Genomic DNA, 22,561 nt, shown 5'->3' on the forward strand with positions numbered 1-22,561 from the left:
ACGATGGTGTGTCTGAGTTGGATTACAGGGTGGATTTTTCATGTACTGCAGGAGCTCCCTTTAAACGAGTCATGGACGTGGTTATGCCCCCCACACCCAAATCCCTTTTCTGATGAACATAGCGATTTCTGTTGTGGTTTCACGTTTTGTGTTGGAAATATTTTCAGTCGTGCACTGGACTGGACTCTGATTGTTGTGGTCATTATTCACTGCTGTTCCCAGACTGAAGATAGTGAGATTGATGTGGACGAGGATGATGAGGAAGATGACGAAGGTGAGGAGGAGGAGAGCAAGGATTTGGAGGACGAGAGCTTGGATGACCCCATATCCAGGGGTCCTCGACCCTCAAGAGGGGGTATGAGGCCCCCCCTGCTTGAGGAAAGCGACAATGACTTCTGAATAAAGAACACTCACACATGATGAGCTCCAGCTATGTTTTTATTCCAGCTCTAGTTAGACCGTCCAAGAAATATGCATTACTGTTTCACAGCGTGCTGTTTTTGAATCTTTATTGTCAATATAGTTCATGTTCTTTGATATTTGAGTAAAATATTTATCATAATAAAATATTAAATATTTTATTTTAACATGTCCTCTGTGTGTTGTGACATTTTATTGTTCTCTGGGGGAGTCAACCATATTTTGAAATTTTATACTTTATATGGCGCAACATTTGAGTAGTTTTCACACCGCTGTAGCCATTAAATAAATGACTGACTAGTGGTGAAGAATCTGTTAGGTTTATTTAGTTTATGTGCTCAAAATATAACAAAAAATTAGACATATAGGGATAAATGAAAGGTGGAGAAAAAAAAAGAAACTTGCAATTCTGAAGATTTGCAGCAGTCAGTGCTTGATATAAGTATGTAAGCTTCATTGATTACCTACAGTGATGCAAAGTCTGGTGAGGTGGATTAAAAAACAAACCTCATTTACCCTGGACATTAAAGACAAGACATTAAAGACAAAACTAAGATGGCCACAGTCAAATGACAAAACTGGGTTTACCTGTATAAGCCAACTGGCTGATCTACACCACGGCTGCAGTGATCATGGAGATGCTTGGCTACAAGATGAACAGCCACAAAGAGCAGTATCCTCCATAGAGAAGGAGACTAGAGGCCAAGATCAAGGTAGCACAGAGGGAAGTTAACCAACTATCAGAGCTGAAGAAATGGGTGTCTAAGACGTGGCTGCACAAATAAACCAGCTGCTAGTAGATTAGACACACCCGGAATGGCTAACTGAAGGCCAGACAGTCCTGATCCCCGAGCATCCCTAGAAGAGGCCGGTTTCATCCAACTACTGGAAAAAACCTGCCTCAGTATGACATGGAAGCTCCTGTCAGGCATCATAGCAGCTGAGAAGAACAGGCTTGTGGATCAATACATGAGCAGGGCACAGAAAGGAACTGGCAGTAATACCAGAGGGGCAAAACAGACCGATACAGAACAGCCGCTTAAGACTGCAAGACCAAACTGACCCACCTGTGCACTGTCTGGATTAACTACAAGAAGGCCTATGACTCAGTGCCCCACACATGGATTATGGAATTCCTAGAAGTGTACAATATCAACAGGACTCTAAGAGCATTCCTCAGGAACTCATTGGGAATGTGGCAAAAAACACTAGAGGCCAACTTCAAGCCTCTAGCAAAAGCAGCCATCAAGTCATAACTATAGATACCAACTATGGAATGGAGCATTTGGAGATGGATTGCTATGCTGAGTGACAGCAACATCAAGAAGAAGCACAACACAAGAAGCTTGAAAAATACCAAGGGCTGAGTTTGAGAAGATGTGGAAAGTGAAGGCAGCAGTGGTCCCAGTGGTAATCGGAGCACTTGAGCAGTGACCCACTAGCTATGTGACTGGCCCCAGCAGATCCCAGGTACAACATCAGAGATCTCTGTCCAGAGGAGTGCAGTCCTAGGAACAGCTGAGATACTGCGCAGGACCCTCAAGCTCCCAGAGGACCCAAGCTTGAAGGATTGAGACCACCAGCAGGGGCCAGAGGGGGATTGTTTTGTTTTGTTTTTTGCAGGTTTTTTGATAAATATAAATTCTGTATTTCCAGGTGTTATCGTAAATTTCGAGTTAGCTTCTCAAAATGTAAACATACTAGATTTTTTTTTAAGATAATAACAAGAAATTTTAAGTTACAAACTGTAGTTATTTATTTATTGTGGCGGAAACAAGCTTCCATATATTCCCGCCACTGAAAAAAAAAAGAATGTATAAAATAAAATAATTTTAAAAAATCCAGTAGTTGGGTTATTTCTCAAAATTAGTATCTTGAAATTTCAGTTTATATAATTAAAAAAAACTTGCTTCCATACTCATGACCATACTGAAATGTGTGTTTAATCATTTTGAAGTATAGAATTAACACATGTTTACTGTTTTCTACAGTCCGAGCTGTTTACAGTATAATTGTGCTGCGTGACGTCATCAGTGAGCGCGCTGGTTTTCGGAGAGGAGGTGGCGGATGCCGCTTCGAAATAACAGTAAACTGTCGTCTACCTACGACCTGGTTCTTCTTTCATTACTGGTATGAAACCACGTTTATTATTAACTTGACGTATGTCTTTGGGAATGTCATCTCAGCTAAATTTTGGCTAAGTAACAGAGAAAACGGGAACGTAGTTGACAGCCAAACAAGTCTGGCGCATCCTCAAGCCAACTGCAGCTAGCTAATGCTAACTAGCTGTACTGACAGGCAAACTGCAACCATTTGAATGATTGTGGAGATTAAAGTACGCATTGCCGTTTTCAGGCCAAAGTATAGCTAATTAAGTTAACTATTTACACGAACTGTGTGTTATGTAGCCTAAGATCCAGCTGAAGATAAATGTTAAGGTCCTGAAAGAGCTCCTGCGCATTGCCTGTCATGTAAACGTTCTATAAATGAACAATATATCCGTTGATAAATGCCTCAACGAGAATGTGTTTTTATTGTGTTGCATTCAAAATAAAAAGTCTGGCTCAATATTGTGCGTCAGTATTGAAAAGTTTCTTAGTCTTGTCTTGGCTTGTCCCTCAGTTGAAAAACAGCTGTTGGGATGCCAAAGAAATTCCAGGGTGAGAACTCCAAGGCGGCCACGGCCAGAGCCCGAAAAGCTGAGGCTAAGGCGGTGGCAGACGCCCGCAGGAAGCAGCAAGAAGAAGATGCACTCTGGCAGGAAACTGACAAACATGTACTCAAAAAAGAGCAAAGGAAGGTAAGCTCTCTCTTTAGCCAGGTGTGATGTACAAATTCATCATTATAAGTAAGTTGAACCATAGCAAAAGCTGGCTAAATAAATATAAAATACTATCTTTAGTGCTGACAATGTAAAGAAACAATTATATATATATATATATTAGGGGTGCAACATACTCGTATCGATATTGAACCGTTCGATACAGTGCTTTCGGTTCGGTACGCATGTGTATCGAACAATACAAAATTTTTAATTTATTTTATCAACTTTTCTTCTGACGATGCTGTCTGTGTTGAGAGCTCAGTGGATCTGCGTTCGACTACTCCGCCTAGGCTGCACTGTCGAGCGCAGATCCACTGAGCTCAGCGCAAGCTAGCAAGACAGAAGCTTAGCTCGTTGCAACATGGCAAATTGAACCTCCCCCACCCTCATTCAGATCTGGCCTTTGGAACTGTTTTGGTCTTCATGTGAAGTATGACCCTGAAGGTAAGCGCGTCATGGACAAAAGTAAAACAGTATGTCGGATGTGCCACGCAATGCTCAATTACATGGGTGGGAACTAGTGCTTAGCGCAGTTTGCTCGTTAACGTGTTGACGCTGTCCAGCCCCACACACGGGGCGATCCGCGGTAGCTCGTTAACGGAGATTTGCCGTGTTGTGGCGTTAATGTCATTTCAGATTAACGCTGACAGCACTAGTGGGAACACAACGAATATGACTGCACATTTACTCCGACATCATCCTAGTGCAAAGACAAGTGGAAGCAGACAAAAACAACAAGCACGCATGCTACAAACTTTACCCGAGTCATTTAGACAGCCGTTAGCACATGATTCTCCTTATGGGGACCTGATATGTTTAACATGCTGCTGAGAGTATACCCCAGAAGAAGCGTATAGTATAGCTTTTATTTTGGAAAGAGCCATTTCTCTGTAATAAACTCTCTTTTCCAAAGATGAGGGATTTCTCCATGAGATATTTATGTTTTTATTACTTTGTCGTTTCAGCAACATTAAATTTAAAAACTGTACTTTTGAGTTAAAATATATATTTATAATTTTAATAAATGACAAATTAAAAAAGCATGAACATTTTTTGTATCGAAAAAATATCGAACTGTGACACCAAAGTATCGAACCGAACCGAACCGTGAATTTTGTGTATCGTTGCACCCCTAATATATATATATATATATATATTAGGGGTGCAACGATACACAAAATTCACAGTTCGGTTTGATACTGTTTGATACTGTCCAGCCCCCGTGTGTGGGGCTGGACAGCGTCAACACGTTAACGAGCAAACTGCGCTAAGCACTAGTTCCCACCAATGTAATTGAGCATTGCGTGGCACATCCGACATACTGTTTTACTTTTGTCCATCAGGGTCATGCTTCACATGAAAACCAAAATAGTTCCAAACGCCAGATCCGAATGAGGGTGGGGGAGGTTAAATTTCGGGTAGCGTTGAGGCAGTTGCCATGTTGCAACGAGCTTAGCTTCTCTGGCCCTTTCTCAATTCTCAAGTACGTGAGTACTCGTCGAGAACGCATGGGAGTACAGACTCGCCGAGAACGCAAGCACAGACTCGCGATTTGTACAATTGGAACACCAGCGTACTTGATGATGTCACAGGTCCGGAGTTTTTACTGCCGTCCCCTCTTAATTTAACTGTGAGTAACATGTTATGAAGCTTAACTTTAATCACAGCCAAACCGGTTTACTCAGGAACAAATAAAACACTGAAATAAACCAAACATTAACATTTAGAAGTGATCTAAGTGACTTATATATCATTTTTAACCTCAGTAGGAAAATCTCTATTAATAAAAATAGTGTACATGTACATACGTGTACATACCTTAATAAAAACAAGCAGGTGAGATGTTAGAACGCTTTTATTTTTATTTTAGTGGACACGCAATACAATAGACAGCTACTGGGGTTTGTTTAACCTAAGTAGCGAAAAGACCGCGGGGGGGGGGGGTTTACAACGATGTGCCGGGAGTCCGATGTTCTCGCCGACTCTAATAATCCTCGACCTCGCTGTCTGCTATAGAGCTGGCGGGTCACAGACGTCTCCGAAAACGTCGGAGCGCATTTGGAAATATATGATATCTTGATAAATCGAGCAGATATTTGAAGTTTACACAGCTACATTCTCGCTTGAAAATAACTTAAAAGTTTATTTTGTGACCCAGAAAGAGTAATATTTAAAAGTTTTTAGCCCCGCTCGTCTGCCATTGCCGCGTTTGAGTTTTGGACGAAATGCATTCTGGGATATTTAGCTGTACCAAGTCCACACAAGTCACCACCGATGCATGCTCGATAAAACGGGCGGAGCGAGAACACATCCGGGACTTTTTCGCATTCTCGGCTTGATGCGTACTTCGAATTGGAACAGTACTTGGTCTCCGAATGATGACGTATCACGAGTACACGAGAACACAAGTACGCATATTGAGAAAGGCCCTCAGTCTCAATAGCTTGCGCTGCGCTCAGTGGATCTGCGCTCGACAGTGCAGCCTAGGCGGAGTAAACGAACGCAGATCCACTGAGCTCTCAACACAGACAGCATCGTCGGAAGAAAAGTTGATCAAACAAATTAAAAATTTTGTATTGTTCGATACATATGCGTACCGAACCGAAAGCACTGTATCGAACGGTTCAATACCGATACAAGTATTGTTGCACCCATATATATATATATATATATATATATGTGTTAGCACTGACAACCTAACCGATCCCGACCAGTATTTGTTTAACTGTCCCATAGCACCTTGACTAGATGCTTTGGCAGCCATCCATTAGCTTCTAGCATAATTGTGGCTGGATATTTGATTACTGTTCTTGGAAGTGGTAGAATAAGACTCTACCAAGAGTTCATTTAAATCGGATGGGTTCCTGGCAACCACCCTACTTCTAAGCATACTTTACAAATTTTCAGTAAATTTGTAGTTCACATATTTACTGAAAATGTGTTTAATGATAGCCTGCTTTACCAATTCCAAAACCAGCATTGATGCGTTTTTAGAATCATTGTGCTTGTGGAAGACTCAACTGTGTCCAAGTTTGAACCATCTAGTTGATGATTTGACATGAAGTTAAAGAATTTGAAGCTTGTCCTCCTTTTTAGTCATTGTGCAGTGTACCAGTACCACTAGCAACAAAATAGCCCCAGAGCATTATGCTACCACCACCATTCTTGATAGTTGTTACAATGTTCTTAGGTTTGAAAGCCTCACCTTTATTCGTCCAAACACACTTCTTGTCACTGTGGCCAAATAATTCCATCTTTGTCTCAGCTGACTTTTCTCCAGAGGGCTTTGGCTTGTCCTTGTGGGCAGCTTCAGTCAAATTTGAGGGTGATGATTTTGTAATCTGGGCTTCTTTCTTTGTTGATACCGTCTCAGTCCATGGTGATATAAAACTTACTTCACTGTGGACAGTGACACTGTGGCGCTTCAGCAGTTTACAGGCTTAGTTTCTGAGTTGTTCCTGAATATCCTAAACCAATTTACTGTCATCTCAGGGTGACACTTTGGGTGTTCTTCCAGACTTTGCTAAAGAAGTGACAAATCCTAATAACTTGTACACAACTTGTACAGCTGTTTAAACCGGTGATCCTGGAATCTGTAGTTGTTTGGAAATGTCTCCAAGCGAACTTTCCAACTTGTGTTAATATACAATTCTCCTTCTTAGATCTTCACGGAGTTCTTTGGCTTTTCCATTTGTTCTGAGTGTTGGTCAATCCAGTTAATGCTGTCAAACAAATCCTTTTTATGCTGGTAAAAAGAAACTAGCAGTTGTAGTCAAAGATTATCCAGTTAATAGGCCTTGATTGGGTGTATATAAAACAGTTAGTGCATCTGCATGTGTTCAGGCAGTGGTACTTTATTTACTGTGTGAAAAAAAGCTGTGTGTTATGTTTGCTTTAGTAGAGATTATCAGGCATTACTCTGCACTGCTTCACATTATGTCATACATAGACATGTACTGACTAGACTTGAGAGACATGTGTCTGTGGATTTATTTAGTCATTTCTTTTTCAAACTCATTGTGCTCTGTACAGACAGTACATGTATGGTTTTATTTTTCATGACTGAAGAAGTGATGTAATCTCATGCGCCTTAATACATGTAGTGACCAAAATAACCAAATCTTTAAGCACAGAAGAGCAGTGAGTCTTTTCTCTCAGATACTTTTTCTGATGTTGCAGGATGATAAGGAGAAAAAGAGGCTGGAACTCCTTGAGAGGAAAAAGGAAAATCAGCGACTTCTCGATGAGGAGAATGCTAGACTGAAAGGCAGGTCCCAGCAGGGCACTGGATCTGGTGGGAAAGTGACTCGTGCACAGATCGAGGAGACGCTTCGCAATGAGCAGCAGCAGCAAGAGCAGGACCAGCTCAAACCGAAAGGTTGAGCACATTTTGAAGACAAGCATGTGCTTGTAGAGTAATAAAATCATCATAAAATTCAAAGATGATCTAGATTTATAATTGTGCCATGTTTAAATTTCTTCCCACAGAGAAAAGCCACCTGGAAACTCCATTGGAGGAGAATGTGAACAGAGTTATCCCTGAAGAAGGAACCGTGGAAGCCAGAACAATAGAAGATGCCATCGCTGTTCTCAGGTATTAATTATGTGCAGAGGTGGGAAAAGTCCAGATATTCTGTAATTAAGTAGAAGTACAGATACTAGTATTTAAAAAATACTCCAGTAAAAGTTGAAGTACTGGTTAAACTTCTTTACTCAAGTAAAAGTAAAAAAGTACAGGCTTCGAAATGTACTCAAAGTAAAAAAAAAATTAAAAGTAGCTCCTTAAAGAATGTTTCTACCATCTATTTTTATGCAAAGCTAACTGAACCTTGTTCTGCATTAATGTGACAATAAAATAATATTAGTATATAGGAAAACAAACTTAATTTTAGTCTAAATTTTAGTCCTAATAAAGGTATTCCGCTTAAATCAGTTAAGTAGAACATCAGGAGAGGAAAAAGAGGGAAAATTTTAGAGGGTGACTTTGCTTCAAACAGGAAAAGCAGGGAGAGGTTGAAGTAGATTCAGCAGGTTGGGGAACCCTGAAATTGGTTGTAGAAAAATCATTTCTACACACCTGATGTTTCATGAGTTATCCTAATTGATTCCCATCCTCTACATTGACAGTATTCTGTTTATGCTGTCGTTATCTTAGACGTAACTTACGGACACCTGCAGTCACTCTGGTGTTGTGGCAAAAAATAAATAAATAAAAACACAACCCACTTTAACCCCTGACTACTGAACACAGTTTTGCCTCTTTTGTCTCTTTTTATGTGACATCCTTTGGTGATTAATAAACGAACTAGTGCTGTCAGCGTTAATCTCGTTGAAATGACGTTAACGCCATAACCGCATTAACGCAGCAAATCTCCGTTAGCGAGTTAGCGCGGATCGCCCCGTGCATGGGGCTGCACGGCCCTAATGCGTTAACGAGCTACAGTAACAACGCATATGTACTTCGTTACTTCCGACCTCTGATTATGCGTGAGGCTTCCTGTTGTACTTGTACAAATGTTAACAATACACAACCACTCAGTGTGTCTTCCTGTGTTTCAGCGTGGGGCCCGAGGACCTGGACCGTCACCCGGAGCGCAGGATGAAAGCGGCATTTGCCGCTTATGAGCAAGCAAACATGCCTCGTCTAAAACAGGAGAATCCCAACATGAGATTGTCACAACTGAAACAGCAATTGAAGAAAGAATGGGCAAAAGCACCAGAAAACCCCCTCAACCAGCGCTTTTCCACCTACAACACAAAGTGAAATCGTGTTCACTAATGAAAACTGTCTGCCTATACACACTGGGGACTTCCATTGAAAAATTAAATAATTTCTTTGGGGAAAAAAAAATTAGTTCTGCTGATGAGAGCTTCACCGTTATCAGTCTCTCCAGTGCCACAGGACCTGACTTATTTTTTCATTCACTAACGAGGAGAGACTCATCATCACCCATCAAATAAAAACTGATCCTCATGTTTGTGCACACAGCCTCTAATGAGGCATCTCAGCATCTAATAAATGTAACTGCTTTTCTCTCTCTCTCTCTCTCTCTTTTTTTCCCCCCTAGCACTCCTGGCAAGGTGGGAAGCCAGATGTTTTGAGAATAACTTATTAAAGTTCACTGCTCAATCATCAATATCTGTCATTCTTTGTAAATGCAGTTCATACTGTTGGGAGGCACATACGTTGTTCCATATGCTGAAGTTGAATGCTTTTTGGCAAGTGCTGTTGTGCAATACATATAAACGTCAGAGAGCTGATATTTGACCTCACTGAGATGTCGAGTTCTAGTTTTATACTCGCCAATGAGGAGTACATTCTTTGGGAATTAGATTTTTTTTCTTTCTTTGCTTTAGAAAGTGACTCACCAGATTCTTCAGAATCTAGTGTATCAAAGTTTCCACGTATGTGGGTATGACGAGGTCTCACTGCGGTAAATTTTATAATTGGTTGGAATGTCCATGTTCCCTCCAGCATTTTGTGACCACATGAGCTTGTTTGGCCGTGAATCCTTCAGGTGGACTTTAAGCAGGACTATCAAAGGAGTATCAAAAAAAGTCTTATCTGTACTGTCTGCAGCTGTCACCAAGTGGGTATAATCTCAGCCTTAGTATTGAGGTGTCTACAGATTAGGAGACCCCTGAATAAAAGATAAGATAATGCAGTGAAAAGTACTTTATCCCAAAGATGGGAAATTCCGGCGTTAGAGCAGCTGAACTATCAAAGGTACACAGACAGGAAGTGAGATTTCTACCACAATATCCCCACTGTGGTTCAGATGTGTAAGAACACGGCCTGACTTTGCATTTGCTAAAAACCTGCAGGATGGTGAAGTGGTTACAGAGATCAACTGTAATAACGCCCGCTTACTCCACATGCTATCTTTTTTTGGGTCTGCGATAGACGAGCAGAATGAGGAGTGGCTATTGCACCATCACATACAGCACCAATCTAATGGCAAAATGTTGAAACATTGTTATGTTGACACAAGGATGGTGTCTTCACTGGCTATTCAGCTTTACCGCATGTAATGTTTAACTGGTTGTTGCTTTTATTTTCAGGCGTCCATCGCATTGCTTCGATTGTGACTGCTGAGAGTCAGACTGCTGTTGGTTAAGTTTTTTTTTTTTTTAATCTAGGTTGGAGCAGTGTCAGACAAAAAGTAAGGGAGAGACATTAGTGGAGTGACATGCATTAAAGTTTCAACCAGCTGGGAATCAAATGGGAGTAAGTGTTCAATGTGTACCCATTTGGTATGTAGCCTAAACACTTACTTGGAGTAGCTCCTTATGCCCCTCCAGGTGAGCTAATAGAAGGAAAAGAACATTAGTCAGTTGTTTACCAGGCTGAAAGTTGCTCAAAAAATTATGGGTACTTTTAATATTGTTTAATAAGGCTGAGATATAGAATTTAGACATTTTTTTTAAACCTCCTCAGACTTTGGTCAACAGTGGGTGCATCCCTTATCTGTTCTGCCAGACCTGTTAGCTGGAAGCCAGCAATGACTTATTCTTTCTTTTACAGAAGAGAGAGTCCGTTGTGACCCCTGAAAGCAGAAGCCTCAAGTTATCATCAAACATGTAAGCTGTGTTGGTGCGAATATTGTGGCCTCGTGCTCATGTGTGTATATAACTAATGCAGTTTTGCTTTTAGTCATCATTTACAAACCTGCTTTTCAAATAAGTGTTTAAAATGCAGAACAGCAATGCTGTGTGCAGAGGGGCCTCTGGTAGTACCAATACAGCTTCAATTTATTATTAATTAATTTCCAGAGGAGTTTCTCCTGTCCAAGTTTTCTCCACTTTAGGCCTTTAATCTCGTGAGAAAGTATTTATCTCCTTCATAATTTCTCAGTTTTTGTTTCAAACACACTTTAAGATTATAAAGTGATAACCAGAGACAATACAAAATGTTTTTAATCCTGGCCTGATTTCTGTCAAACCTGTTAAATTAAGAACTCACTTAAATAGAACCTGTCTGACAAAGTGAAGGTCAAAAAAGGTCAAAAAGCAACACATCATGCCACGATCTAATGCAGGGGTGGGGAAACTCTAAGCCTCAAGGGCCGGTGTCCTGCAGGTTTTAGATATGTCCTTGATCCAACACAGCTGATTTAAATGGCTAAATTACCTCCTCAACATGTCTCGAAGTTCTCCAGAGGCCTGGTAATGAACTAATCATTTGATTCAGGTGTGGTGACCCAGGGTGATATCTAAAATCTGCAGGACACCAGCCCTTGAGGCCTGGAGTTCCCCACCTCTGATGTAAGGAAACACCTGAGAAACAAAGTCACTGTCATCTATCAGTCTGGAAAGAATTGCAAAGACTTAGTTAAGGTCAGAGTTCATGATTCAACAATAAGAAACAGACTGGGCAAACATGACATCCACGGGAGAGTTCAAGGAGAAAACCACTGCTGACCAAAAAGAACACAAAGTTTCATCTCACATTTGCCAAAAACATCTGGATCATCCCCGAGACTTTTGGGAAAATGTTGTGTGGACTGACGAGACAAAAGTTGAACTTTTTGGAAGGTTAGAGTCCCGCTACATCTGAACATAAAACCACCATGGTGGTGGTGACTTAAATCAGACGGAAGCGCTTTGGCAAGACCTTAAAAGACCATGGAGGATTTTCATGGTTGAAAATCGTCCAATGTGGCTGAATTTAAACAATTCTGCAAAGATGAGTGGGCCAAAATTCCTCCACAGTGATGTGAACGGTTCATTGCCAATCACTTGATTGGAGTTCTTGCTGCCGAAGATGGCACAACCAGTTATTAAGTTTAGGGGAAATTACCTTTTTTTTTTTACACTGGGCCAGGTAGGTTTGGATAACCTTTTTACCCTTAAATGAAATCGTCATTTAAAGACTGCACTTTGAATGTACTCAGGTTATCTTTGTCTAATATTAAAATCTTAAGTTTGACAAATATGGAAAAAAATAAGAACTCGGGAAGGGAGAAAATACTTTTCATGCGACTGTGTCCATGTATCAGTTGTTGCTTTCAGATGGTTATGGCGGCCATTTATTTGGCCTGTGACAGCAAGCAGCGCTCCTGCGGGTCACAAAGGTTTTCTCCAGCACAGCAACATTCACGCTGAGCTGCTGAGGCAGCAGGCCAGAGTTCGTCTGATGCCAGGTGGATGGACAGTAAGCGCAGATAAAACAGAGCTGAAGCTACCTAAATATAAGTATTATATAAACTATAATGCGTATTTACATTGGGGGAATGGGATTTTCGCACATAGCTCTCCCACAGACTGTAATAAATAAATTTTTTGGGCAATGTTGTGTGTGCTTATAAATGGCAAATTCTTCACATTGAGAATTATCAAAACTTTGCAGGTTTTTATTTCTAAATACAAACATAATAGGCTACATACAAATACAATATCAATGTCTATAAGCAACACTGGAAAGACACAAGGTCAGAAAGCAACACCACTCCTGCCAAGTAAATTTGGACGTTACACATCTCCACATGTATATAAATATACTTTTATTATAAAATTGCTCCCGCAGTTTCATTTCTTAGATCTTCTCGTGCCCCATTGATGAGACGTCGCCCTCACTAGTTCGATTGATTCAGAACCAGATTTAAAAATGGGCACTTTTGTTCTGCAGGCTCTTCTGGTGGACGAGATAAGAGAATGTGCGAAGGCCTTTGAACCAAAGAGCTTCAATGACAACTTCAACTGACCTTTTATATTCCGCTCTGCATTGAAAGCTACAATTTCCTTTTTGTTTTCCCCTGTCAACCCAGCAGCCCACTCCCATTTAATGTCTTTGAGCTATATGTGTGATGTTCCGCCTTAACACGTCGGTCTGATGTTCCAGATTTTTTTCTCTAACCTGTTGCTGCACCCTCCCACTCTGTGTCCATTTGCTTGGCAACCCTTTACCAGGCCAGCTGCTGCTGCCCTTTCCTTTCTTCATGTTGAATTCTAATCATTACTTTCAAAGGAAAGCGTCTCTAAAGCTCTTTTATCGAGTGTTTGTACCGGGAGGAGGGAAGCCATGTCCAACACCCACTCTGACTGCTCCTTTTCTTCTTAACACTTGTGTTCTGCAAATCAGGAGCACTTTCCGTCTGTAACCTGCTTCTTCAAGTCTGGACAAAAAAGTAACGTATGGAAGAAGACGGTAAGGAGCACTTGTGGCGCCAAGGGTTTGTTTATAGTTTTATTTATGAGAGAAAATAAATGGGCAGGGGGAAAGGAGATGATTAATCGCAGGTGAAGGGTTAAAGTATTGAAAATAACTAAGTGCTCTCCTGGAAATGACTGGGTGAAGTCATAAAGGAGGTAAAGGTAAGCTGTTGCAGATGCCTTTTGTTTATAAGTGACTATTTATTATATATTCAGAGGTTTATTTAAGGGTCTACCATTTGATTGAGTCTGTTGATGGATGGTTGGCTGGATGGATATGCACATTTATGTATTGTGAATTTAGATTTTATTCAATTAATCAACAAAATCATATCCTTAAAAATTTGAAATGGTCTAACTTCTTCTGCAACTAAAATTCAACCCTGTAAAAGGGGGAGAAAAGAGAAAACCAAACCTTTAAAGATACTAATGTAACTCTGAATCTATATCTGTAGTTATATAGCTATAGTGTAATGTAGTGTGTGAGTCTGCTCAGTATTATTATCTGAGGCTTTCTGATTTTGATGCGCAGTAAATAAACATGAGCGGGGGTTCACATCTGCTTGTGACAGAATCTTAGAAAAAACACAAACCTGTGACTGAACATGTTTTTTTTTATCTAGTGTCAGATTGCCTTGAATAATTATTTTAAAAAGCAATAAGTTTTAAAAAAATCTATTACTGAATTTGAAGATTTATTTTTGACGAACTTTTTTTCCTTTCATGCTAAACAAATGGCCTCGTTAAAGCTAAAGATTCCTAAATGACAGAAGAGTTGTGAAACATCTTATTTCTACAGTCAGTCGGTATTGATTTCTTTGTTTGTGGAAAGTTCATCTACTTAAGTAGCCTATGGTACTTCAGTATTGATCATTTACACCTTACTCTAGTATTACTATGCTGTAATTTTTCACAACCACTCAGTTGTATACAATATGAAACTTGCCACATTAATTTGACAGCTTTAGTTAGTTCTTCGTGGTTGTATACTTTGTAGTGCAGAACCACCTTCAGCTGAAATAATTTGAAGTAATCATTTATGAGTCTCTCACATCGCTGTGGAGGAATTGTAAACCCATAAGTCTTTACATTGTTGAGTCACTTCATTGAGGTTTGCCTTCGTTTGTTTTCACGGTGTTCTCTTAAGATCCCTTGACAGCATTTCAGTTGGGTTGAGGTCTGGATATTGACCGATGCATTGCAAAATCTTGATTCTTTTATTTTTCGTAGATTTGCTGCTGTGCTTGTGATCACCGTCCTCTGAACGATGCTGTTTCTGTGAGACAGAATTTGTCACGTTTGTCACCCCTCCACCAGCATGTTTGACAGTTGGTGTGAGGTGTTTGTGTTGGTATGCTGTATTTGTTTGTCTCCAATTGTGATGCTGTACATTATGTCTAAACATGTCTACTTCGGTCTCGTCTGTCCAAAAGACATTTCTCCAGAATTCTGAAACGTCCAAAAAAAGCTACACTTGTTCAGTCTTTTTCTAATTGTGCACTCTAACGCAGGGAAACTGTCAAACTCATTTTACACTGAGGCCCACATACAGCCCACTTTGATCTTAAGTGGGCCGGATGAGAGAAACTTTCACTTTCTGTTGGTGTAAAGACGTTTAACTACACATTTGATCCCTGAGATGTTTAATATAAGATAAAGAAGTGCATTTTCAACAGTACATCTCAGTTTTCCTACATGATAAAATTGTAGAATTACAAAAATATTTTTAGTACATCCCTACCCAGACTGTCCTGTATTTATAAAACGTACATTTTTGATTCTCCAAAGCCATCCAGTGGACCAGATTGAAGTCATTGCAAGGCTGATTCTAGCCCCCAAGCATGATGTTTGACACCTCTGCTGTAATATTGAACATGCTAACTGAGGCCTGTAGAGTCTGAGATGTTAGCACTTGGGGTTTTGTGCAGTTCCTCTGAGCATTGCGCAGTCTGACCTTTGGCACAAGACTGTAGATTATAATGTTCTGTCAACACACACCTGAATACTCCAGACCAACAACCTGCCAAAACATCTGCTTTTATAGAGGTGCTCACACTTACTGATGGTCAGTTAATTAACTGGATTTGATTAAAAGCATCTTGCTGTGACTTACTTTCCAATTGCTATGCAAGCAGTAAGGGGGTAATTAGTTAACATGACTGTATAAGTCTGACCACTTGCAACATTCAAATCATGTTCACATTGAAATATCCCTGTTCATCTGTCCATCCACCCATACATCCATCATATCTGTCTTCCTGCATAATCAATAATGAATGTATTTATGGCCCTAGGACAGTATTTCTACACAGCAAAGCAAATATGTGCAAACTCCTTCTGCAGTTGAGTCTTTTCACCACTTCTTGAACTTTGTGGGGGAAAATAAATAAATAAAGCAAAGTGATCAGTGTAAATGTTTTCAGTTATATTTCAGGATCTTTGTTTCATTTCTTGGTGACATTTCAAAAATGATCAGTGTATGGTGTCATTTCAGCCCTGTATTGATGCCATGAGGCTGATTCTGGTTAAACCCACCAATGCAACACGGCGCCTTGACTCAACAGGTGAAGTCTTCCACGAAGGTGACCATGAGCATTGTACCTCAGGATGCCCATCCCCTCCCATAAAGACCCCTGAGGGGAAGCATGATCCATACAGAGGAACCTCAGTTGAGACACCTTTGACCCCACAGGAGAAAAGTCAGTGCTGTGTCTCATCTTCACCCCATGAAACATGCAATGGACTCGGCCCTCCAAGAGGTTCAGCCCAGATGTCGCCACTCAAAACTCGAAACCTAACCTTATCGCAGCTAAGCGATGAGGACTGGCTGCTCCTTTGTGGCCATGTTGGCAATGCAGGAGATGATTCGCCCTCAGCAGAAAGAGCAGGCACCAGTGCGGGACATCCAAACCACAATGACAGATGTGGATGTCCCGGTCCTGATGCCTCTAGTTTTCAGCCACAGTCAAAACAGGAGACGGTCCAAGACTGCCTTCCCAGGGTAACAGCTAAGAGAAGCCTTTTATGTTCACCACATGTTCAGCCTTTCTCTCCCAGCAGCCACATTTCAACTACTTGCCAGGTTTTACCACAGCAAACAAACCAAAGTGAGCTTTTGAATCCTGCAACAAACCGTCTCAAATATCATTTCATGCCTCAGTGCACTAACCAAGAAGGTCGAAAAGACCAGCCCTGCAATCATTATAAACTGAAAGACAGCAGCCAAGCAACAAATTTGTTCAACATTCCTCTAGACTCAGTCGAGTGTAAACAAAAACTCCAAAAGCAGCCTCATCCTGCTGCTGGTGCAGATGTCAACTGGAGAGACCTTTTCGGTAAAGAGCCGCTGTTAGTTCAGCAACAGCGAAAGCAAGAGTCCCACTGCCCGATCGCAGGCGATCAAACATCTGGAGATCCGTCCACCATCTTCAAGTGCCACCACCTCCCTCACGACCCCCTGACAAGCCAGATAAAAAGATCGTCTACACCAGTCGGCAACAAAAGTGTCACATCTTTCTCCATCAGTCAGTATAGTTCCCTAGAGATTCAAGATTTAATGGATGAGAAAACAAGACAGCGACAAAGTCAGGTGCATGTTTTGATTTGGCTGCTTTAAACGTTTACTTAACGTATACTTAAACTGGAACCATCAAAAGTAGGTTTAGGTAACCTGTGTGTTTCCATACCATGCCAATTCTAACTGAACCATACACTGTAACATGCTTTCAGATATATTACATGCTTGTTGTTGACAGTCTTATTTTATTTTGCAGACAGTCTCTCAGGGGTCTAAAGTCTCCCTTCCTAAACACACTCCTCCGCCTCCCGAAGCCTTACAAAGCAGTGGCATACTTAACGGGGATGCAGTCCGACCCCTGAGCAGCCACGGCACTTTGAGATCTAGTTTTTCAGATCTTCCTTCAGGCCAGCAGCCAATCCAGCTTCTTCACAGTGCCATCCTGGAGGACGCCTTTTCCAAAGTCATCCGAGAAGACTCCAGTAAGACCAACGGTGAGGAAGGTAGCACACCACCGAAGAAGACCAAGGACATCAGCTACAGGCTGGGTCAGAGGAGAGCTCTGTTTGGGAAGCGCAAACAACTGAGCGACTACGCCTTGGTCTGTGGGATGTTTGGCATTATTGTCATGGTCATCGAGACGGAGCTGTCAAGGGGATTTTACACCAAGGTACACTCAGAGCAGAAACACTAGTGTCTCCAAATAAGTATGTTTCAACAAACAAATGAAAGCGGCGTCAACATAGTGCCATTAAAAGTTTTAAATTTGAGGGCCCCCTAAACAGTTTTACTCACAGATGGTCTTCTTTTTATTAGTTTAATAGTTTTGTGTCATTGTCTCTACCATTTACAGGAATCCATGTATTCATATGTTCTAAAAGGCCTGATCAGCCTTTCTACTGTTATTCTGCTGGGACTCATTGTGATGTACCATGCAAGGGAAATCCAGGTATGAAGAAACAAACCATGACTTTGCCAACATGAGCTGCTTAATCATTTGGATCATAATTCATAATCATAATTCACGTGAAGTAAGGAAACTAGTCTTAAAAACCCCTGAATTGGAGCATTGGTTTAGCTCAAGGGGTTGAGCAGACAACCCACATACCTGAAATCTGCCCTGAGGCCATTTACTATGTGTCTTTATCCAAGCTCTTCTCTCCACTATCCTATAACGATAAAGGTTAAAATACCCCCAAAAATAAATTTAAAATTGTCTCTTTGAGAAACACCAGAAGATAAAACATTCATTTTCATCTCTTCAGAATTATCCAAATTAAGAAAACAAAACAAAAAACTCTAATCCCAACAAAACGAGTTCATCACTCATTATTCTTTCATATTCACGGTCTAGAAATGTTGCTACTTTTCTTCAACAGCTCTTCATGGTGGACAACGGGGCAGACGATTGGAGGATAGCAATGACTTTTGAGCGACTTGTCTTCATCGTGTTGGAGCTCCTCATCTGTGCCATTCATCCAATCCCAGGGAAATACGTGTTCACCTGGATGACTCGACTGGCCTTCAGCTATGCAGCATCAGTGGCGTACGCCGACGTAGACATCATCCTCTCTGTGCCGATGTTCCTTCGCCTCTACCTGATTGGCCGGGTCATGCTGCTCCACAGCAAGCTGTTCACAGACGCTTCCTCTCGCAGCATCGGTGCGCTCAATAAGATCAACTTTGACACTCGTTTTGTCATGAAGACCCTAATGACCATCTGCCCTGGCACAGTGCTGCTAGTCTTCAGTGTGTCCTGTTGGATCATTGCTGCGTGGACAGTGCGTGTTTGTGAAAGGTATCTTAAAGGTTTTTAAAAAAAAATAAATGTGTTACTTAAAAATCATCAAGAAGATTTTCAGCGTTAAACAAATGCTGGATAAAAATGAAAGAAACTTAAATCAAGGGTAGTCTCTCCAGCTTTAACATAAACTGCTTTTACAGACAGGTGTCATGTTTAAATAGGTATCACGATGCACAGGAAGTAACCAGCACTTTCCTTGGAGCAATGTGGCTCATCTCCATTACCTTCCTGTCCATCGGCTATGGGGACATGGTCCCTCACACCTACTGTGGAAAAGGGGTTTGCCTGTTAACTGGAATTATGGTGAGTTTTATACCAACACAGTGCACATGTAGAGAAGAGGCAGATATGCAAATCACTCACAGTGATTTTTTTCTGAATAACCCCAATTAAATATCTGTTTAAAAATCCTTTAAAATCCTGGCCTACGTGAATGATTGGTGTGGTTTTTATACTAGCTAACTAATAACTAATAACACAGTCATGCTAACACTGCTCTTCTTCTCATCAGGGAGCAGGTTGTACAGCCTTAGTCGTGGCCGTTGTCGCAAGAAAATCAGAACTCACCAGAGCTGAGAAACATGTCCACAACTTTATGATGGATACCCAAATCTACAAAAAGGTGTGTTCTTACACATGCAGTGATTGGGCTTTATTTTTAATATTAAGACTACATGATCAGTCTTAAAAGTAACAGCACTTTCTCTTTTTTAACCATATACACTACTGCGCAAAAGTCTTGAGCCACCCTTAATTTCTTCCAATTTGATTTTTTTTTAAAGTTGCTCCAATGAGGTGATTCCCAACAATCCCAACAAGGCGATTACTGAAAATTTGTCATGTCTTAGCATGGTATGAAGTGTGAACTTGGGTTTTTGGGGTAACAAAAGAACAAGTGGTAGGCCTAAAAAACAAAACTAGCAGATGAAATGTATCTCAAAGCAATGTCCTTAAGAAATAGGGCAAAAATCTAGGAAAGAGCTCAGGTGATATTCATCTAGCCTTTCATCTAATCATCTACTTTTAAGTGAAGCCTCATCAGAAATGATCTCAGTAGAAGGGGGATTAATTGCAGCTACCCGTAGAAGTCTTTCTTGAGGAAGGGAAATGAGGAGAAAAGACTGAAGTGTAACAAATTTAACAAGAACTGGACTGAAAATCAGTGGAAACAGATTTTATGGAGTGATTAACCCAAATTTGAAATTTTTTATTTAAAGTGTCATCGATATATTCAGCAGAGGTCAGTAGAGAGGTACAACAGTGAGTGTCCACAGCCATCTGTTAAGCATGGTTGAGGCTCTGTCATGGCTTGTGGCTGCAATTCAGCCAGCAGTCTTGTTAAAACTGATTGAATTATGAAAGGCAGAAAAGTACCATCTGATTTTGATACTATCTGGAAAGCATCTGATTCATTTTTCAGCATGACAATGATCCCAAACACAATACAAATGCACTAAAAAAAAGTGAACAATAGAAGTGGAACAATATCATACTTTGGCCTCCTCAGAGCTTGGACCTCAACATTATTGAAACAGTGTGGGATCATCTTGATAACAAAAAGCAGCCAACATCTAAAGGAGAGGTTTAAAAGTTTGTCAAGAGGCCTGGAGAAATATTTCTAAAAGACTCTCAAAGAAGATGTGAGAAAGTTTGCCTAAAGCCAGTTTAATCTCTGTTGTAGAATTAGCATTGTCATACTAAATGTTGACTTTTCAGGTCATTAGAAATGTACAAACTCTGTTTATTCTTTATACACTGCATTTCCATGCAGGTTTTCACAGAAAAACATAAAGAAATGAGGGATTGCTCAAGACTTTCCTATAGTACTCAGGCTCATTTTAGTTTCTGTTTGACTTAAGCTTCATTTATGTCTCTACATTTCTGTTTTGCCTTTCCATTGACATACTTTGTCTTCCACAGATTAAGAACACAGCAGCAAATGTGTTGAGAGAGACATGGCTCATTTACAAAAACACAAAGCTGGTCAAGAAGATTGACCATGCCAGAGTACGCCACCATCAGCGTAAATTCTTGCAAGCCATCCACCAGTAGGTATCGTTATGCCACCATCAGGGGTTTCAGTAAATGCTGTTACAGTTTAATTTGTGGCTCTGGATTATGTGAATTAGGATTTACTGCACGTTGCATTTATATTATTGTAGCACAAATGTGACTATGGTTTTGGTTTACAACTTTAGACTGCGACGAGTGAAAATGGAGCAAAGGAAATTAACTGACCAGGCCAATACAGTTGCTGATCTTGCAAAGGTTTGTGCAGTATTTTTGTTATTTTCTAATAAAAATGTTTTTATTTGCCTCAGATTTACTAATATATAATAGGAAATTTTACCCTCTGACTGATGCTGAGAGTAATTTGACACAAGGAATTGTAATTTTTATCCAGTATGAACCAAATTTTGCCTCTTTTTCATTATCTTTTCTGCATTTTATGACTTTTGTAATAATCTAAACAGTGAGAAACCCTGACTTGCTTATCTCCTGATACTTGAAAGTGACCTCAGAATGTCGGTGATGATTTCAGACTCAGAACATGATGTACGATCTGGTATCAGAGCTGCAGCATCGAAGTGGTGAGCTGGACAGTAGGATTGTGGCTCTGGAAGAGAAGCTGGACTCCATCCTTCAATGTGTGCAGTCGCTGCCCGTTGTGCTTTCTCAAGCAATAGCAAAGTTACAAAAGGATTTCCTGGATGACTTGGCTTGCCGTGTACACTTCCTATCATCCTCCCTGAGCTCTGAGTGCTGCTCAGTGCCGGCCAGGCAGCTTTGTCCAGGATCCACTGCACCGGAGACACCATACAACTGACTGGCCGCTCCTCAGTGCTTTTCCTCTTAGTGTGCAACCGTTTACAATGCTGGGATGGACTTTTCTCATGAACTCTGCTACGTGTTTATGGAGTCATACACATTCACTCCTGGGAGTTGCAGCTGCACCACCAGTGTAAGGGGAAGACCCTTTGTAAGGGGACTTTAGAGGAAAAGGAAAAACATTATTCCTTCATTTCCTCTCCCAAGAGTGGGGACTGTGCAGAAGACAGAGAGATGTTCATGAACGATTAAGAAGTGAAAAAAGTTAAAAAAAAAAAAAAAAAGAAAAAGAAAAAAAATGCTCATTTTGTTTATTAAAATTAAATTCTAAGACACTCAAATAATCTGAAAGAAAAAAAGCCCTGCATTTCATGGGACACTGTGGTAGTCTCTCTGTGCTTCTCATACGTGATATAGTAAACAGCTTCTGAAGATTTTTAAGTGATTACTTTCAAAAGTTGCTCAGCATGGGTTTATTTAATGAACTAAACATTTGTAAAATGGAAATCATTACAATGAAAAACGATCAAATACCATGAATAATATTTACTCTAAAACTAATCTAATGACCTGGTTCACAAAGTCTTTCTAGAAGCATGTTTGTCACACTTAAATGTTTCAGATCATCAAATTTAAACACAAATAGAGACAAAATTAAGTTTCTAAATCTAGGTTTTTATTATTCAGGGGAATAAGTGTGGTGTATCATAACTTTGAAAAGTTGAGTTCAATTTCTCCTGCCAAACCCAGGCCTGATTACTGCCATACCTGTTCTCAATCAGAAAATCACTTAAATAGGATCGCCATTAGTGGGAGTGGGTGGCCAACCAAAATTACCCCAAGAGCTCATCTGTTGGATTGAGTGACGACTCGTCCAAGAGTTGACAAAAGATCACAGAACAACATCCAGAAAACATCAGGCCTCGCTTACCTCAGTTAAGGTCAGAGTTCATGACTCCACCATAAGAAAGAGACTTGGCAAAAATGGCCTGCATGGCAAAGTTCCAAGAAGATA

General features: G+C 40.5%; 3 protein-coding genes across 4 annotated transcripts in view; all 3 read left to right on the forward strand.

Annotated features, from left to right (window-relative positions):
• Positions 1-538, forward strand: part of cluap1 (clusterin associated protein 1) — a 9,132-nt gene extending 8,594 nt beyond the window's left edge. For both annotated transcript variants that reach the window (XM_063495264.1, XM_063495265.1), the window contains one exon: positions 223-538. In XM_063495264.1, the coding sequence (XP_063351334.1) occupies positions 223-399 (177 nt within the window). In that variant the 3' untranslated portion in view covers positions 400-538. The remainder of the gene's footprint in view (positions 1-222) is intronic.
• A 1,884-nt stretch (positions 539-2,422) lies between these two features.
• ccdc124 (coiled-coil domain containing 124) lies at positions 2,423-9,381 on the forward strand. Its single transcript, XM_063496039.1, has 5 exons — positions 2,423-2,550; positions 3,043-3,220; positions 7,424-7,622; positions 7,733-7,838; positions 8,804-9,381. Exons 2-5 carry the CDS (start codon positions 3,062-3,064, stop codon positions 9,006-9,008), a joined length of 669 nt encoding a protein of 222 aa, XP_063352109.1. The 5' UTR covers positions 2,423-2,550; positions 3,043-3,061; the 3' UTR covers positions 9,009-9,381.
• A 6,524-nt stretch (positions 9,382-15,905) lies between these two features.
• Positions 15,906-21,544, forward strand: kcnn1b (potassium intermediate/small conductance calcium-activated channel, subfamily N, member 1b). Its single transcript, XM_063495916.1, has 9 exons — positions 15,906-16,991; positions 17,182-17,583; positions 17,767-17,862; positions 18,293-18,711; positions 18,879-19,020; positions 19,229-19,339; positions 20,638-20,765; positions 20,916-20,985; positions 21,260-21,544. The coding sequence occupies exons 1-9, from the start codon at positions 15,906-15,908 to the stop codon at positions 21,542-21,544; spliced, it is 2,739 nt and encodes a 912-aa protein (XP_063351986.1).
• Positions 21,545-22,561: the final 1,017 nt, after the last annotated feature.

Source organism: Pelmatolapia mariae, linkage group LG15 (genome assembly GCF_036321145.2).
Source record: "Pelmatolapia mariae isolate MD_Pm_ZW linkage group LG15, Pm_UMD_F_2, whole genome shotgun sequence".
NCBI classification, from domain to species: Eukaryota; Metazoa; Chordata; class Actinopteri; order Cichliformes; family Cichlidae; genus Pelmatolapia; species Pelmatolapia mariae.

What these genes read in the sequence shown, in the direction of transcription:
- ccdc124 (XM_063496039.1), top strand. Translation starts at nt 3,062, where the DNA reads ATGCCAAAGAAATTCCAGGGTGAGAACTCCAAGGCGGCCACGGCCAGA. An exon ending in TCAAAAAAGAGCAAAGGAAG is followed by an intron (nt 3,221 to 7,423) that starts GTAAGCTCTCTC and finishes CTGATGTTGCAG; the next exon opens with GATGATAAGGAGAAAAAGAG. An exon ending in GATGCCATCGCTGTTCTCAG is followed by an intron (nt 7,839 to 8,803) that starts GTATTAATTATG and finishes CCTGTGTTTCAG; the next exon opens with CGTGGGGCCCGAGGACCTGG.
- kcnn1b (XM_063495916.1), top strand. Translation starts at nt 15,906, where the DNA reads ATGAGGCTGATTCTGGTTAAACCCACCAATGCAACACGGCGCCTTGAC. An exon ending in AGCGACAAAGTCAGGTGCAT is followed by an intron (nt 16,992 to 17,181) that starts GTTTTGATTTGG and finishes ACAGTCTCTCAG; the next exon opens with GGGTCTAAAGTCTCCCTTCC. An exon ending in ACAGTGCGTGTTTGTGAAAG is followed by an intron (nt 18,712 to 18,878) that starts GTATCTTAAAGG and finishes ATGTTTAAATAG; the next exon opens with GTATCACGATGCACAGGAAG.